Raw genomic sequence first — 14,960 nt, 5'->3', positions numbered from 1 at the left:
AGGCTAAATCAGACAGAAAGCTTGGTTTCACACCCACCACTAACTTGGGCTCCCTGTCTCCTTCTGACTTGGAGAAACAGGTGGAGTTTCTCTGGACCAACATGACGCTCTCTCAAGACCAAGACCCAGACCCAACCACATACGGAGGCCAGGACACAGGGATACGATACTGAGACCTCTCCCAGGGGTAGGGAGCCAGGACTGAGGTTACTGCAATTCTTTTTAGATGGTTCCTACCCAAAAACCAGGGTCCACATTCAGAGTTTGAGAAGCTGGTCAGTAAGCTATGATCAGGGATCCATAATCAAGCCACAACTCAAGGGCAGGAGTCTGGAGAGTGAGTAAAAACTGGGCAATGCTGAAGGTACCATCTGTCACTCTATCTCAGGCAGCATTTCCATCTTCCCAATGTTCACTTCAATGCAGATGACTCTCAAATCCACATCCTGGGATCCAAACGCCTATTAAAAATTTCCTCTTAAAAGTCCTTCCCTTGCCAAGAAACTCAGTGTGTTAAAAACTGGAACTCCAACCCCTTTCACAAAAACTCACCTCTATGGGTGTCACAATTATCCTCCTAGTCAACCTGGGAAGATACCTCCTGGTCAGCACAGAGTCCTACCCCTCCTTAGTCCTTAAGTACACGGCATCAAGCCCTGTCATTTCATTCTTGACCCCTGTTCTTCATTCCCACTACCATCACCCTAACCCCAACCCCTCATCGCCTCAAATTTAAACTACTTCAAGTATTTAACAGGCCTCCTGTTAATGACAATGGGTAGCATTTAAGAGCACCAATTACGTGTCCGGCTCTGTGCTAAATGCTCTACATGAAAGAGCTCATTTAACCCCACAAGACTATTATGATCATCTCTAGTTTATAGATGAAAAAAATTGAGGCTCTCTACAGTTATGTAATTTGCTCACATCACAAAGACAGTTAGGACCAGAGCTGAGGCTCAATAGAGGACTTCTGACCCCAGAAATATACCATCTCTCAAGGGATAATGGAGTTGGAGCAAGGACTAAAAACTTAGGGGGCATTCCTGCAATGTAGGCGTTGAGGGGCTGCATAAGGAAGAAAACTGGGAGAACACAGATGCTCCCAGTCCAGGCAAATAATCAGCAACCTGGAGACCCACAAGGCTTGGAGGAAGTAGTTAAGGCCAGGGAACAAGGCATGGAGGAAGCAGACAGAGCAGCTGGGGCAGATGCTGGCTACAGTGAAGAGGAATGGAGCTGCATGGTATCTGACATTAGCTATCTAGGAAGGGGCTGGGAATAGGATGCATGCCTAATCCTTCACAAGAGCCACTCACACTTGGGCTCCCGGTGTGAGCATGGCTACCTACAAACGCCAAAACTGTTTTCATAAGTCTGTTCAAGGCCCAAGGACTCCCAGGCCCTAGGATAGGACTGGAGACTGGTGGGGACCAGCAAACTGCCATTCAGAAGCCCATAGGAAGGAAGAGACCAAGATATGAAGAGGTCTGGGGAACCACATGGACACAGCCAAAGCCCAGAGACAGCAGCATGCTAGCCAGTGGGTAGTATGGTAAGAGGCCAAGTTCTCTGTTCCTGAATGTTCCATCTCCAGAGTCATATCCTCTTTTTAATATTACTCCCCAGTGTTGACTCAGTCTAGCATATTATAAAACATTCTTAATTAACGTGGTTTTTACCCCCTCTACTCAAACGTAGCTTGTTCCTTTCCACCCACACAGCCCTAGTATACAATCTTGAATTTGTCCCCAGTGAATGAGATTCTGTCTGTGTTAGATCAGTTCCCAAACTTCCCAAGGTCATGAAGCATTTTGGACCTGGAAAGGATTGGAAACTAAGCCCCTCGCACTTTATATGGCTTCAGAGGCATTGTGACTTACCCATGGCCAGAAAGCAAGTTAGTGGACTAGGAGTCCAGTCCTGGCTCTTTTGTTGCAACAAACTGCCTCTTACCCTCACCTAACACACCCTGAATTATTCTTCCTTTTCCTCCCTTCACCACATTTCCCATCACAGTTACCAGTGACTAGCTTAGTACCTGGCACACAAATGATACTGAATGAATTAATGCTGATTTAAATTCAATGATCTCAACTTATGAGGAGGAAAATAACCTACTAAGATTAATTTACTGTAAAGTGTTCATGACTGATTGCTCCCCCCAATTCTTCAGAGTTTTACATTTTAATTTTTTTTCCAAAGATATATTTTTTTCAACCAAATTAGTCTGTAGAACTTCATGAGATGTAGGTTTATTTGAAGACTACAGAGGACTTCCTAAAGTAACTCAAATCACTATACAGTAGTCATAGCACAGCCAACACATGGTGGTGTTGGGTGCTGTCGAGCTGGTTTCAACTCATAGCAACCCTATGTACAACAGAATGAAGCACTGCCTGGTCCCGTGCCATCCTCACAATCATTGTTATGCTTGGGTCCATTGTTGCAGCCACTATGTCGATCCATCTTGTTGAGGGTCTTCCTCTTTTTCACTGACCCTCCACTCTACCAAGCACGATGTCCTTCTCCAGGAACTGGTCCCTCCTGATAACATGTCCAAAGTATGTGAGACGAAGTCTCACCATCCTTGCTTTTAATGAGCATTCCAGCTGTACTTCTTCCAAGACAGATCTGTTCGTTCCTCTGGCAGTCCATGGTATATTCAATATTCTAACTCCAAGTCTTTGCACATTTCATTATAATACTTTACTTTGTCTTCTATAGCTTCCCTTTGAAACCTTCTGTTCAGCTCTTTTACTTCATCATTTCTTCCATTCACTTTAGCTATTCTACCTTCAAGAGAAACTTTCAGAGTCTCTTCTGACATCCATTTTGGTCTTTTCTTTCTTTCCTGTCTTTTTAATGATATCTTGCTTTCTTCATGTAGGATATCCTTGATGTCATTCCACAACTTGTCTGGTCTTTGGTCATTAGTGTTTAATCTGTCACATCTATTCTTGAGAAAACCTCTAAATCCAGGTGGGATATACTCAAGGTTGTACTTTGGGTCTCGTGCACTTGTTCTAATTTTCTTCAACTTCAACTTGAACTTGTATGTGAGCAACTGACAGTCTGTTCCACAGTTGGCCCCGGCCTTGTTCTGATGGATGATTTTGAGCTTTTCCATATTCTTTCCACAGATGTAGTTAATTTGATTCCTGGTATTCCATCTGGTGAGGTCCACATGTATAGTCACCATTTATATTGTTGAAAAGGTATTTGCATGGTGAGGTGTATATGTAGCATGTGTGTTCTACTCTATACATGTATGTTCACACTCTAACCACTAGGAGGAGCTCAAGGCTCCCTCTCCTCCACCACCCTCCATTCCCTGCCATAGGATCAGCCAGGCAGTTGCTAAGGTCATCGTATTGGGCTATGGGGTTGAGGATATGGCCCTTCCTTTAAACCAACCCATATAATCTAAAGCTTGGGAGCTGGATCTTCCCTAGTTAGGCCTGCACAGACTGGATTAGGCTAGTTTTAGGAAGAAATTACTTGGTATCCTCTCCTGAGCCCCACCTTTCCTAGAGTGGCAACCACAGTGGGTCAGTAGTCACGTGTGGGCTCAGGAGCATGGGGCCAAGGAGTCACTCCACCACCCACTTTTAGTGCTGTAGGGCATACAGACCTCCCCTCTTCAGAAGCACAATGGCCTCACACCCTTCCCACACAGCTCCGAACTCTTCCCTCCTCTTGGAGGAGTAGCACACCTGGTTTGCTTTCAGAGGGTGGCGTTTTCTGAGGGCTCTCAAGGCTACTGCTTGGGATTTCTCTGTAGGAGGAAGAGGCCCGGAGAGTCACCGCTCCCTTCCCGGTGCAGACTTTTGTAGGATCCATGTCTGAAAAGAAAAGACCCAAAAGAGAAGCCTGGATCCAATATTCACAAAGGAAGAAAGCAACAGTCAGCTAGCAAATTGTTACAGCTGGGGAATGAGATGAACCCAGTTATTGCCAGGCGCAGTCCTCAAACGCTTGGGATCAATGAAAAATTAATGTGTGGGTGGTGGAGAGGGATAAGCCCCGCGTTCAGAGGTTTGCTGCCAGGCATCATGAGGTTAGGGGAAAATGAACTGTGTAAATGTGTGAGTTCAATATCTGCAGAAAACACTTCAAAATGAAAGCAGGTGTATTACTTTTATTAAATGAAGTTTAGGCGGGTGAGCAGGCTTCTGACCAATTAGCTAGGCAAGTTCAAGAAAGACTTTATGTCAGATTTCTCAGGCTCCTAGATCACCCTTCTTACAAAAAAAAAAAAAAAAACAAATTGGCAACCTAGGGAACCGGGTGGTTGAGGAGAACCAATGTTCTTTGCAGTTTTCCAATGGGAAAAGGAAAGATTAGAAGATCTCCTGAATCAGCAAGTCAAGTCCCCTGAAATGATGAGACAAAAGGATATGCTGCCTGGGGAGAAAGATCATGGGTGAGAGCGCCTCATATTCCAAGCTTAATAACGAAAAGTCACACCAAAGAAAACAACTAGAAACACTAACTCCTTCAATGCACGGTGTTCATCGCACCCCAGCTGAGCCTTCCCTGGACTCCCACCCCTCCCACAGTCTCACAATAGCCTCATAACAGACCCAGGTCATCTTGAAGAATTCCATTTAGAAGAATTTGAAAATCAGCTTCAAACAATCCGCATGCCCACCCTCCAGGAAAGTCAGTAATGAGGAGGCAACTGCTATAGACCACATGGTTCTAGAAGGTATATGTGCTAAATGTTTCTTTCTGTGCAGCTAGCTGAACTGAACTTCATGGTTGCTTTCTGCAAATTGCTCACAGCCTGGATCCCTCACCTAAAATTAGCAAGATTAGGATTATGGGCTAAAGTACAAGAGAACTCTGGGCAGGATGTGTGCTCAGACATCCAACTCCTCCCCATCCTGGGCCAGGACAGAGAGAAGCAAAGCCTCTTCTCCCCTGCTTTCCACTCCAGCAGGCCCTTCCTGACAGCTCAGATAGAACAGTCATTAGCGCTCCAGAAGAGCAGGTCTGCCCCACTGGCGCCTCTTCCAGTGAAAGCCAAGCACAAAAACACAATGTATGGCAGAGCATCTGACCTGTCCAACCCCATCAAGAGGATAAGTGAATGATGCCACAAAATGATTGGGAAAACTGGTTCACAGCCATTTCCAAAGAATGAGGGTCAATCTGGCAGAAAAAGACCATTGACAGGTTCCAGGGCTCACAGCCAGGTTTGCCCAACTCCTGAAAGCACCAGTAGGATAAAGCACCGCCTATGCCTCACTTGGGAGTTCTGGTGGTACAGTGGTTAAGGACTCAGCTTCCAACCGAAAGGTCAGCAGTTTGAGCCCACCAGCTCTGCGGGAGAAAGATGTGGCGGTCTGCTCCCGTAAAGATTTACACGCTTGGAAACCCTATGGGGTAGTTCTACTTTGTCCTATAAGGTCACTATGAGTCGTAATCAACGGCAGTGAGTTTGGTTTGGTTTTGGTATGCCTCACTTGGGGGTCCCTGGGGTGGTGCAAATGGTTTGTACTTGACTACTAACCAAAAGGTTGGCTATCTGAACCCATTCAGCGGCTCCACAGAAGAAAGCCTTGGCAATCTGCTTCTGTAGGGATTACAGCCAAGAAAATCCCATGGAACTCAGTTCTACTCTGTAACACATGGAATCATCATGAGTCAGATTCAACTCGATGGCAGTGAGTTTTTTTGGGGGGTGGAGGGGAGGTGGGGTATGCCTCACTTTGTCCCATTTTGTACAGAAGTAAACTCTGAGATATAGCCCAAATCTGAAGTGCAGCTCCTTCCTGGAGGAGAGGCAGGAAGTAACTGCAGGTGAAGTGGGGCTGGGGGCACTCTGGGGAAGTCTAAGGTCTGGCAGCCAAGGCAGCTGCTTCAGATTCAGTTCAATCCAGAGGTTCCCTGCAAACCCAAGTCAACCCCGGGAGAGACTGGAGTTTTAAATAAAGTACTGGGAATTGGAAAGCTACAGGGAGAACCAGACAAGTTTATGGGCTCCAGACCACCCCTAGAGTATATGTTTAGCCTCTGGACTGACCCTTTTGCTAAAGAAAGGAGGAATAAGCCATCTGTCCTCAGTTCTTCTCCACACTTGCTGGCTCACAAACACACGCACTCATATACAGACACAGAGGAAGAAAGGAAACAAACCAGCCAAGGCAGAGAGAATGTCTCCTAAACATGCAAGGATTAAGCCTCAAAGTATTTGTTGGGAGGAAAGGAGAAAGAAGGAAAGCATGATCTGCTAACAGTTAAAAAAGGAACAGACCAACCCCAGGAGAGATACCTGTCCGGAGTACTAGGCCTGCAGAGCTTTTCACTGTCTTCACAGGAATTATTTTAACAGCAGAAATAGAGCGTGCACGTAAAGGGTCGGCAGTGGCTGAAAACACAAAAGGGTAAATGGTGCATCCAGACGGAACTTTTGGGAAACACTCAGGCAGTTGAGGAACTAGGCAGGGACAATAGGAGGAAGTCGCCCACACAAAAAGAATAATACAAAGAACAGTAGATGCAGTAATTAAAAATAACCTGCTTTCTCTCTTTTAGGGTTATAGACCCATACCGCGGAGCCCTCCCTCCAACCATCACCCAGATACAGTTGGTCAGGGTTTATCTGTGCCTCCTGCCACACCGGGAGTTTGCCAAGGCCCTGGACAAAGAGATTTACAGAGACACAGATGGCCTGGCAGAGAGAGGAAAGGGAGAGCAATCAGAGTCCAAGGGGCCCCTTGGAAGAACACTCAGTGTGCACACTGGGGGGAGGCCCAAGGAAGCAAGCTATGGCCTGTAGACCCCAGATGAGGGGAGGAAGGAAAAGAACAAGTCGTTAGTTGCCTGGTCCCTTCAGCCATCACAGCTGCTTCCTCCAAATCATAACTTCTAGGGTCCTGGGTTTGCTCTGCCAATCATATCCTTCTTGCCCCACTTAAGTGAGAATCCCCATCTGTTGGGCAGCAGATGGTCTTGGTTAAATCCAGTCTTTCCTGGTCAAGAGGTGGCCAAGCATCCCAAGTGTAAGCTCAAAACTCTGGGCAGCACCCAAATAGCACAGACCAGGGTCCAGACACCCAGCTGAACTTTCAGAAAGGCTGGGGCAAGTGCCTGGGATGCAGTCAGGCTGGTGTCCTTAAGTTCTGGGTGGTCCTGGTTATCAACCTGCAGGGTTCCTTGGGCTCCCTGCCTCCCCAGATTCTGGAGTGTCAATGGTGGGCACATCCCCAAACCCTCCTTCCCAGAGCACGCCTGTTGTGAGGCCTCCTTTTGTCCTCTCTCTCCAATGGAAGTGAATAAAGAGAATAGGGAGCTCATGTGCTAGAGTGCCAATGCTGCTCCAACGAATGTCGCTAGGAGGTCCTGCGGCCACAGATAATGCCTGGGGGACAGGGCTGTTCGGGAAGCAAGACTGTCATTGATGAATCAGCCATCATGGTGGCAAGCCAGTCAAGGGAACCGGGGCGAGGGGAGGCACTTCAGCGGTGGACAATGCACCCTTCCAGTTGATTGTGCTGCTACTGCCTATGGCATATGGCAGTCAATAACTAACTTCATAACAATACTGCACATATTAAGATACAAAATGCTTTCTCAGCAATTTTACTGACTGCTCCTATGACCACCTGGGTGCCTGGCTGGGTGGGAGAAGTTTTGTTACCATCTCCAGGTGAAGAAGCAAAAGGCTCCCAGAGCTCCAATGTCCTGGTTCCTGGTTCAGGGACCACCCCAGGCCACCCAATGACCCTCAGGATACACCTGCCTCCTTCTTTCCAGTCAAAGGTGGGTCTTACCAAGGAAAGAGTGGAATCCATTTCTATCTGCCATCCTCCCCTCTTCCCCTTCAAATCTCTTGTATAAATGAATTCACAGGGATGGGGCTGGTGGCCCCGCAGGTTTTAAAGCATGGAAACACCCACCCCTCTCCACACTCCTCACTGGATGCTTAAATACTCCCCTGTACCCACTCCACAGTACAGTCCTTCAACATTCCCTAAGTGCAACTTAGCCAAGATTGTCGGAGACCCCAAGACCACAGCAGACACAGCCCCACACCAAGAATGGAGGAAGGCAGCTGGTGGGGAAACAAAGAGGCAAGGAAAACAGGACCCAGCCACCAAGGAAGCCACCCCCAAACCAAGTGGACCCCCATCTCTCTACCTCCTCCTGCTCTGTATGCCTTCCCTCTCTGACTGGCTTCTTCGGAGTCTACACTTTGCCTTGTCTCAAGAGAAATACTTGATTGAACCAGATGGAAATTACAATCAAAGGCCAAACATGTCAAACTCTGAAATTACTCTTTGACAGCTGTTGCATTCTGACTTAAAAACCCAATGCCAGGATTTTTGTCCTTCCTTTCTGACACCATAAAATCTAGTTGGATGAGTGAACACAGCATCATTGGAACCCAGAATTTGAGCATGGCAATAAGTATTGCAGATGATCAAACTCCCTCATTTTACAGATGAGGAAACTCATACCCGCAAAGATGAAGGGCCTCCCAAGAGGCCTCTGATTGTGAGCAGCAGAATCGGGACTTGAACCCAAATCTCACCACTCCAATTTGAGTGCTCCCTGCATGCTGCATTGGTCAGCCCCACTGCCTGGCTTCTTGGGCTGCCACATTGAGAATGTCAGAATGAGAGACCCCAGTGCAAACAGGGCCTTAAAGGTCATCTTCACCATTTATTTCACATTTAAATCTTTCATCCTAAAAGTTTTAAAGGCTGAAAATATGAGATGATGCGCATGAAACTAATGCCACTGCAATAACTGATTTTTAATGCCTAAGGTCAGGGCTGTGATGGTGTCACTATTGTGCTATAGGTGAGGATGAAATGCCAGGTAAGGAAGATTTCAGGCTGGTAAATGCTGTATGCAGCAGGCATGAAGAACACCTCCAACCAGGTATCTGATTGGCTATACACAGCATCCCTGTGAGCTAGGACCAGTTTTGAACACTGTCATCTCATAGTATGGAAATGGCAGCCTCAGACTCACAAGATGCCAGAATGAGCTCACGGTCTCAGAAAATCAGTGCAGGAAACAGGTCTCCTGTTCATGGCCTGATTAGGCCAATGACTGTTGCCACCAGGCAGGTGGGCAGCCCAGGCCAACATACTATGCTCCTTCTGGAAAAGCTTTCCAGGACTGAGCCCTGGTTTCTCGTTCAGAGCCTTACCTTTGTCTTGCCCATTGTTGCCTGGTGCCAACCCGTTCACCACGGCCTTAGAAGCATCGACATCACATTCTGAAAGAAAGAAAAAGAGCACAAGGCTTGTCATCATGCATCCCTAATATCTACTAAGCCAGAGGAGCTGGGGGCAGAGTGGAGATTGGAGAGCAAAAGTGGGTGGGGTCCTGCACTGGCAGACCTTGGAGTGGTTCCATCCACCCCAACACACATCCTGTTGGTTTATCCCACTCAGGTTTCTTGGGTTTGGAGAATGGTCTCTAAGGTGTCATTGGGGAGCTCTGAAAACGCTGTGTGGCCTGAACCAGGGAAGATACAAAAGCTCTTTGTGGAGGGAGTGTGTTGTGGTGATGTATGTTCTTTTGCCTCCTTGCTATGGCTTCCTTTCCGATATTTACGAAAAATCTACACAATTCCCTCTAAATGGCCCTCCTACAAAGGCCTATCTTCCTAGTCTATCTTAGTCCAGAAGCTCTGCTAAAACCTGTTTAGCATTATAGCAACACATAAGCCTCTGCTGACAGACCGGTAGTGACTGTGCATGAAGTACACTGGCCGGGAATTGAACTCAGGACTCCCACATGGGAGGTGAGAATTCTACCACTGAACCACCAATGCCTCATGCTATGTACTTTAATTCTCACAAAATCCCAAAGAGTTGGTGCTGTTACATCCATTTTACACAGGAGAATGCAGAGAAAGGTCCACCATAAATCCGAGGCCACACATGCAGTGTGATGAGGCCCGGGTGAGACTTACGACTATTCCACTCCAGAGTCCTCCTTGCTCCTAACAATATGCTACCCTGCACAGTTTAGGACTTGGCTGAAAGGGCACTGTATGTAAATAAACAAAAAGCCTTGTTTTAATTGATAAATGTCTCTGATAACACTCTAGAAATAGCACAGGATTAGGAGGTCCTAGAAGACGCAGGAAGGCAGTTGTCATTGTGATGTTCACGTGGTCATCCCCACCCAGCCTGTTGGTCCCAGTCTCCAGGGCATGCTCAGTAGCCTCAGTAGCCAAGGTGGGCTTTAATCTCCAGATGGAAACTTCTTTGTTTGGAAGCCTGGACTGGAAACCTGATAACTCCTGGCTGCACAAGAAACAGATCTGTTCTCTCCACTGTATTCTCCAGCCCAAGCTTTCTACCTCAGCCCCAAACTAAAAATACTGAAATCTGGTCATCTGTTTAGGTCTTCGCTTTTACTATCAAAGGCATACCAAATGGGTGAGCAAGCTGCTCTAGAAGCCTTTGTGAAGGAAGTGTTGGATTAGTTCACACTCCGGGGCAATGGCAGTCTATCGGCTTCTGCTGCAGTTACTAGGATTAAGGAATGCCACTGAGGTGTATGCATATGTCAAAACTGATCAACTTGTATACTTAAGATACAGTTTATTGCAGACCAATTATATCTCCATAAAGCTGTTGAAAATAGAGGGGGAAAGGGCAACTGTGGATTAAAGACATGGTGCATATAAAGAGCACAGTTTTGGATACACAGTAGGTGCTCAATAGATCATTAATAACAAAAGTGGTGCTGATGATGATTTATGATAAAGCTTGGGTTCTTACTGAGGTCTCAAAAAAAAAAAAAAAAAATGCCGCCAAGGCCTTTAGAGCATGTGGGAAATCTGGGTAAGGTGCCAAGATAAGCTTTGCTAAGGACAGAAAGACAAGTTTAAAATGACTTACCAGAGCTCATGGTGATGTCAGGACAGGTCTTCTTCAAGTGGGGCTCTGAATCGCTCTGCAGAAAAACCACCACCACACAACGGGATCAATGCATGGCAGTGTTATAGATGGAATTGTGTCCCCCCAAAATGTGTGTCAACTTGGCTAGGCCGTGATTCCCAGTATTGTGTGCTTGTCTACCATTTTGTGCTCGGATATGATTAGTCTATGTGTTGTAAATCTAACCTCTATGATGTTAATGAGGCAGGACTCAAATCTACAGGATTAGGTTGTATCTTGAGTCAATCTCTTCTAAGATATAACAGAGAGAAGCCAGCAGAGGGGAGAGGGACCTCATATCACTGAGAAAGAAGGACCGGGAGGGGTGCGCATACTTTGAACCCGGGGTCCCTGGGCTGAGAAGCTCCTAGACTAGGGGAAGACTAATGACATGGGCCTTCCCCCAGAGCCAACAGAGAGAAAAGGCCTTCCCACTAGAGCTAGTGCTCTGAATTTGGACTTCTAGCCTCTTAAACTGTGTGAGAATAAATTTCTCTTTGTTAAAGCTATCCATTTGTGGTATTTCTGTTATAGCAGCACTAGATAATTAAAATCACATGCTGTTGAAGAGAAATTTCCCTATTTATCTTCTATAGCATTCAAAGTGCAACCACCATGAGACTCACTACCAGTAAGCTGAAAGCAGAAGTCACTCAGCCAGGCCTTGAGCACATCACTCACCCTCCCTGCACTCAGTCTTGTCACTCGTAGTTGGTTTAGATGCTATCCCAGATCTCTTCCACTCTAACATTTTATGAGAACGCTCAAGTTACATGAGTGCACATACGTCAAAGAAGGATTAAAAAAATTAAAAAAACACAAATTTTAGGACAAAGAGGTAAAGTCACAACAAACTGATTATCAGAGGTTACTAATAATATTAGTGAACACTTGCATATAGCACTTCATGCATGAGGAAATGTTCCAAGTGCTTTAGATATATAAACTCATTTGAACCTCACAACAACCCTATGGGGTAAGTACTAATACTGCGTTATTCTACACAGATGAGGAAACTGAGGCACAGACAGGTGAAGTAACTTGCTTAGCTAGGTGACAGAGTTGATACTGGAATCCAGGTGGTGTTACTCTAATGCCCAAGTTCTTAGCAGCTATACTTTACTGCCCTCAGGTGGGAACACATTCCATTTACTGACTACTGATGGGCTGATAATCCTCTGATTCAGTATGGTCTCAAATCAAGGAAAGCTTAAATTGTATAGGCAGGGTGAAGGGTAATACAGTACATAATACTGGGAAAGGCAGCACAACCTGTACAAGGCAAGGTCATGGTAACTCCATAGACACATCCAAACTCCCTGAGGGACCAAATTGCTGGGCTGAGGGCTGTGGGGACCATGTCCTCGGGGAACATCCAGCTCAACTGGATGTAACATAGTTTATGAAGAATATGTTCCACATTCTACTTTGGTGAGTAGCATCTGGGGTCTTAAAAGCCTGTGAGTAGCCATCGAGGATATTCCACTGGTCTCACCCCTTCGGGAGCAAGGAAGAATGAAGAAAACTAAAGATACAAGAGAAAGATTAGTCCAAAGGACTAATGGACCACATCTACCATGGCCTCCACCAGACTGAGTCCAGTACAACTAGATGGTGCCCGGCTACCACCACTGACTGCTCTGACAGGGATCACAATAGAGGGTCCCAGACAGAGCTGGAGAACAATGTAGAACAAAATTCTAACTCAAAAAGAAAGACCAGACTTGCTGACCCGACAGAGACTGGTGAAACCCTGAGAGTATGGCCCCTGGACACCCTTTCAGCTCAGTAATGAGGCCACTGCTGAGGTTCACCCTTCAGCTAAAGACTGAACAGTCCCATGTAACAAAACAAGACTAAAGGGTGCAGTAGCCCTGGGACAGGGACTGGAAGGCAAGAGGGAACAGGAAAGCTGGTAGTAGGGAACCCAGGGTTGAGAAGGGAGAGTGTTGACATGTCGTGGGGTTGTTAACCAATGTCATAGAACAATGTGTGTACTAACTGATGAGAAACTAGTTTTATAAAGCCTCATCTAAAGTACAATTAAAAAAAGAAAATAAATTGTACAGGCAATGCACTAACATATCCAGAAAATCTCTTACTGAGGTATAATTTGCACACAACAAAATATATCCATTTTATTCAATTTGATGAGTTTTGACAAGTATATACAGTCTTATACCCACTACCACAATCATGATATGAATCATTTCCATCACCTCCAAAAGTTCTCTTGTGCCCCTCTATGGTGAAGTCCCATCACAAGTCCCTGGCAACCACCCATCTGCTGTCACTTGTTTTACCTTTTCTAGAATTTTATATAAATGGAATCATAGTGTATGTAATCTTTTATGCCTGGCTTCTTTCACTGAACATAATACTTTATAAATCAACTAGCCACAAATGTTTAGGTCTATTTCTAGACTCTATTCTGTTCCATTGGTCTATATTATCTATCTTTATGCCAATAACATGCTCTCTAGATTACTATAGTTTTATAGTAAGTCTTGAAATCAGGTAGTGTGAGCCCTCCAACTTCATTCCTTTTGAAATCATGTTGGCTATTCTAAGAGGTCCTCAGCATTCCTAAAGTGTAAAATCATCTTGCAAATTTCTACCAAAAAAAAAAAAAATGAAAAGTTGGCTGGGTTTTATTAGGATAATATTGAATCTATACATCAAGCTGGGGAAAACTAATATTTTAACAATATTGAGATCCGATTCATGAGTACAGCATATCTCTCCCTTTATTTTGGATCTTCTTTAATTTCCCTCAGCAATGTTTTATAATTTTTAGAATACAAGTCTTGCTCACACTTTGAATAGCAAGGTCCTAGAGAACAAAAGTGAAGGTCACAAAATTTGAAAAGCCAGTCTTCGGGATATATAGAACCTTGTTACCTAAAGTGTAGTCCACAGGTCAGTAGCAATGGCGGCAGCTGGGAGCTTATTAAAAATGCAGAAGCTCAGTACATCAATATTCATTGCAGCACTATTCACAATGCCAAAAGATAGTGCAAAAATGGCGTAGAGGCAGTGCCTGACCTCCTCCTACCTACCCTACAAGGGGGAAGGAGAAACAAGACCAACAGCCCAAGGCTGATTCCAATGAGGTCAGACATGCCTCCTCTCTCCACCATCTCTACTAATTCTGACACCAATCGTCCCTCACACAACACTCTACTTCCCTGCTGGGTTTGGTAATTCATTGCAATGGACACGCAGAACTCAAAGACCATACTCACAATTACTGGGTTTATTGTAAGGGAAGTAACAGTTACAATTTAGGCTCAGAACACTCAAAATACAGTTCTTCCCTCAGGATAGCCTCTTCCCAGCTGTGCTGGCAGGCACGCCTCTCCCTGGCGCTCAGTCTCTGCCCAAAGGCACTCAGCTCTCTCTCTCTGTGGACTGGAAAGCCCAGTAAGCATCTCCTGTTGCCAAGTCTCTGCGGCTTAGTCTCTCCTTCCTTGGGGCTTAGTCTCTCCTTCCTTGGTTGTGAGCTCCTCCTCCCTGCTCTGGAATTGACTCTCTTTTAAGGCAAAACAGACCAATCCCTTTGGTAGGCCACAATTACCCTATCACACAATCACCTGGGTAAGAGTTGTAAGCCCATGGCTAGAAAGGCCACACAAAAAGTCACTGATGGCACCACAGGTAGAAATAACACAAGTATCCATTAACAGACGAAAGCATAAATAAAGTGTGGTACACACACGCAATGGAATATTATTCATCCATAAAGAGAAAGGAAGCTTTGATACATGTTATGACATGGATGAACCTGGAAAATGTTATGCTTAGTGAATACATCAGACACAAAAGGGCAAATATTATTATGATCCCACTTATATGAAATATCTAGAATAGGCAATTCATTGAGACAGAAAGTAAACTAGAGGTAACTAGGGGATGGGGGAGTTACTGCTGAAGGGGTAATGGGTTTCCGCTTGGAGGGATGAAAAACTTTTGGAAATGCACAGTGGTGATAACTGCACAGGGTTAATGTCAATGAGTTTCATATATTAAAATGATTAAAACGGC

General features: G+C 45.4%; 1 protein-coding gene and 1 non-coding gene across 9 annotated transcripts in view; both read right to left on the bottom strand.

Moving 5' to 3' along the window:
- SORBS1 (sorbin and SH3 domain containing 1) overlaps positions 1–14,960 on the bottom strand; it is a 248,696-nt gene that overhangs the window by 105,429 nt on the left and 128,307 nt on the right. For 7 of the 8 annotated variants that reach the window (XM_064269549.1, XM_064269550.1, XM_023546906.2 and 4 more), the window contains 3 exons: positions 10,878–10,932; positions 9,170–9,238; positions 3,717–3,845 (listed from right to left, as the gene is read on the bottom strand). In XM_064269549.1, the coding sequence (XP_064125619.1) occupies positions 3,717–3,845; positions 9,170–9,238; positions 10,878–10,932 (253 nt within the window). The remainder of the gene's footprint in view (positions 1–3,716; positions 3,846–9,169; positions 9,239–10,877; positions 10,933–14,960) is intronic. The other variant, XM_064269551.1, reaches the window with a different exon arrangement.
- TRNAG-CCC (transfer RNA glycine (anticodon CCC)) lies at positions 9,729–9,799 on the bottom strand. Its single transcript has one exon. It is a non-coding gene; the product is annotated as a tRNA-Gly (tRNA).

The sequence above is a fragment of the Loxodonta africana genome, chromosome 16 (assembly GCF_030014295.1).
Source record: "Loxodonta africana isolate mLoxAfr1 chromosome 16, mLoxAfr1.hap2, whole genome shotgun sequence".
Lineage (NCBI taxonomy): Eukaryota > Metazoa > Chordata > Mammalia > Proboscidea > Elephantidae > Loxodonta > Loxodonta africana.
Note: the sequence above shows the minus strand (reverse complement) of the source record. Positions and strands in the feature narration are given on the sequence as shown.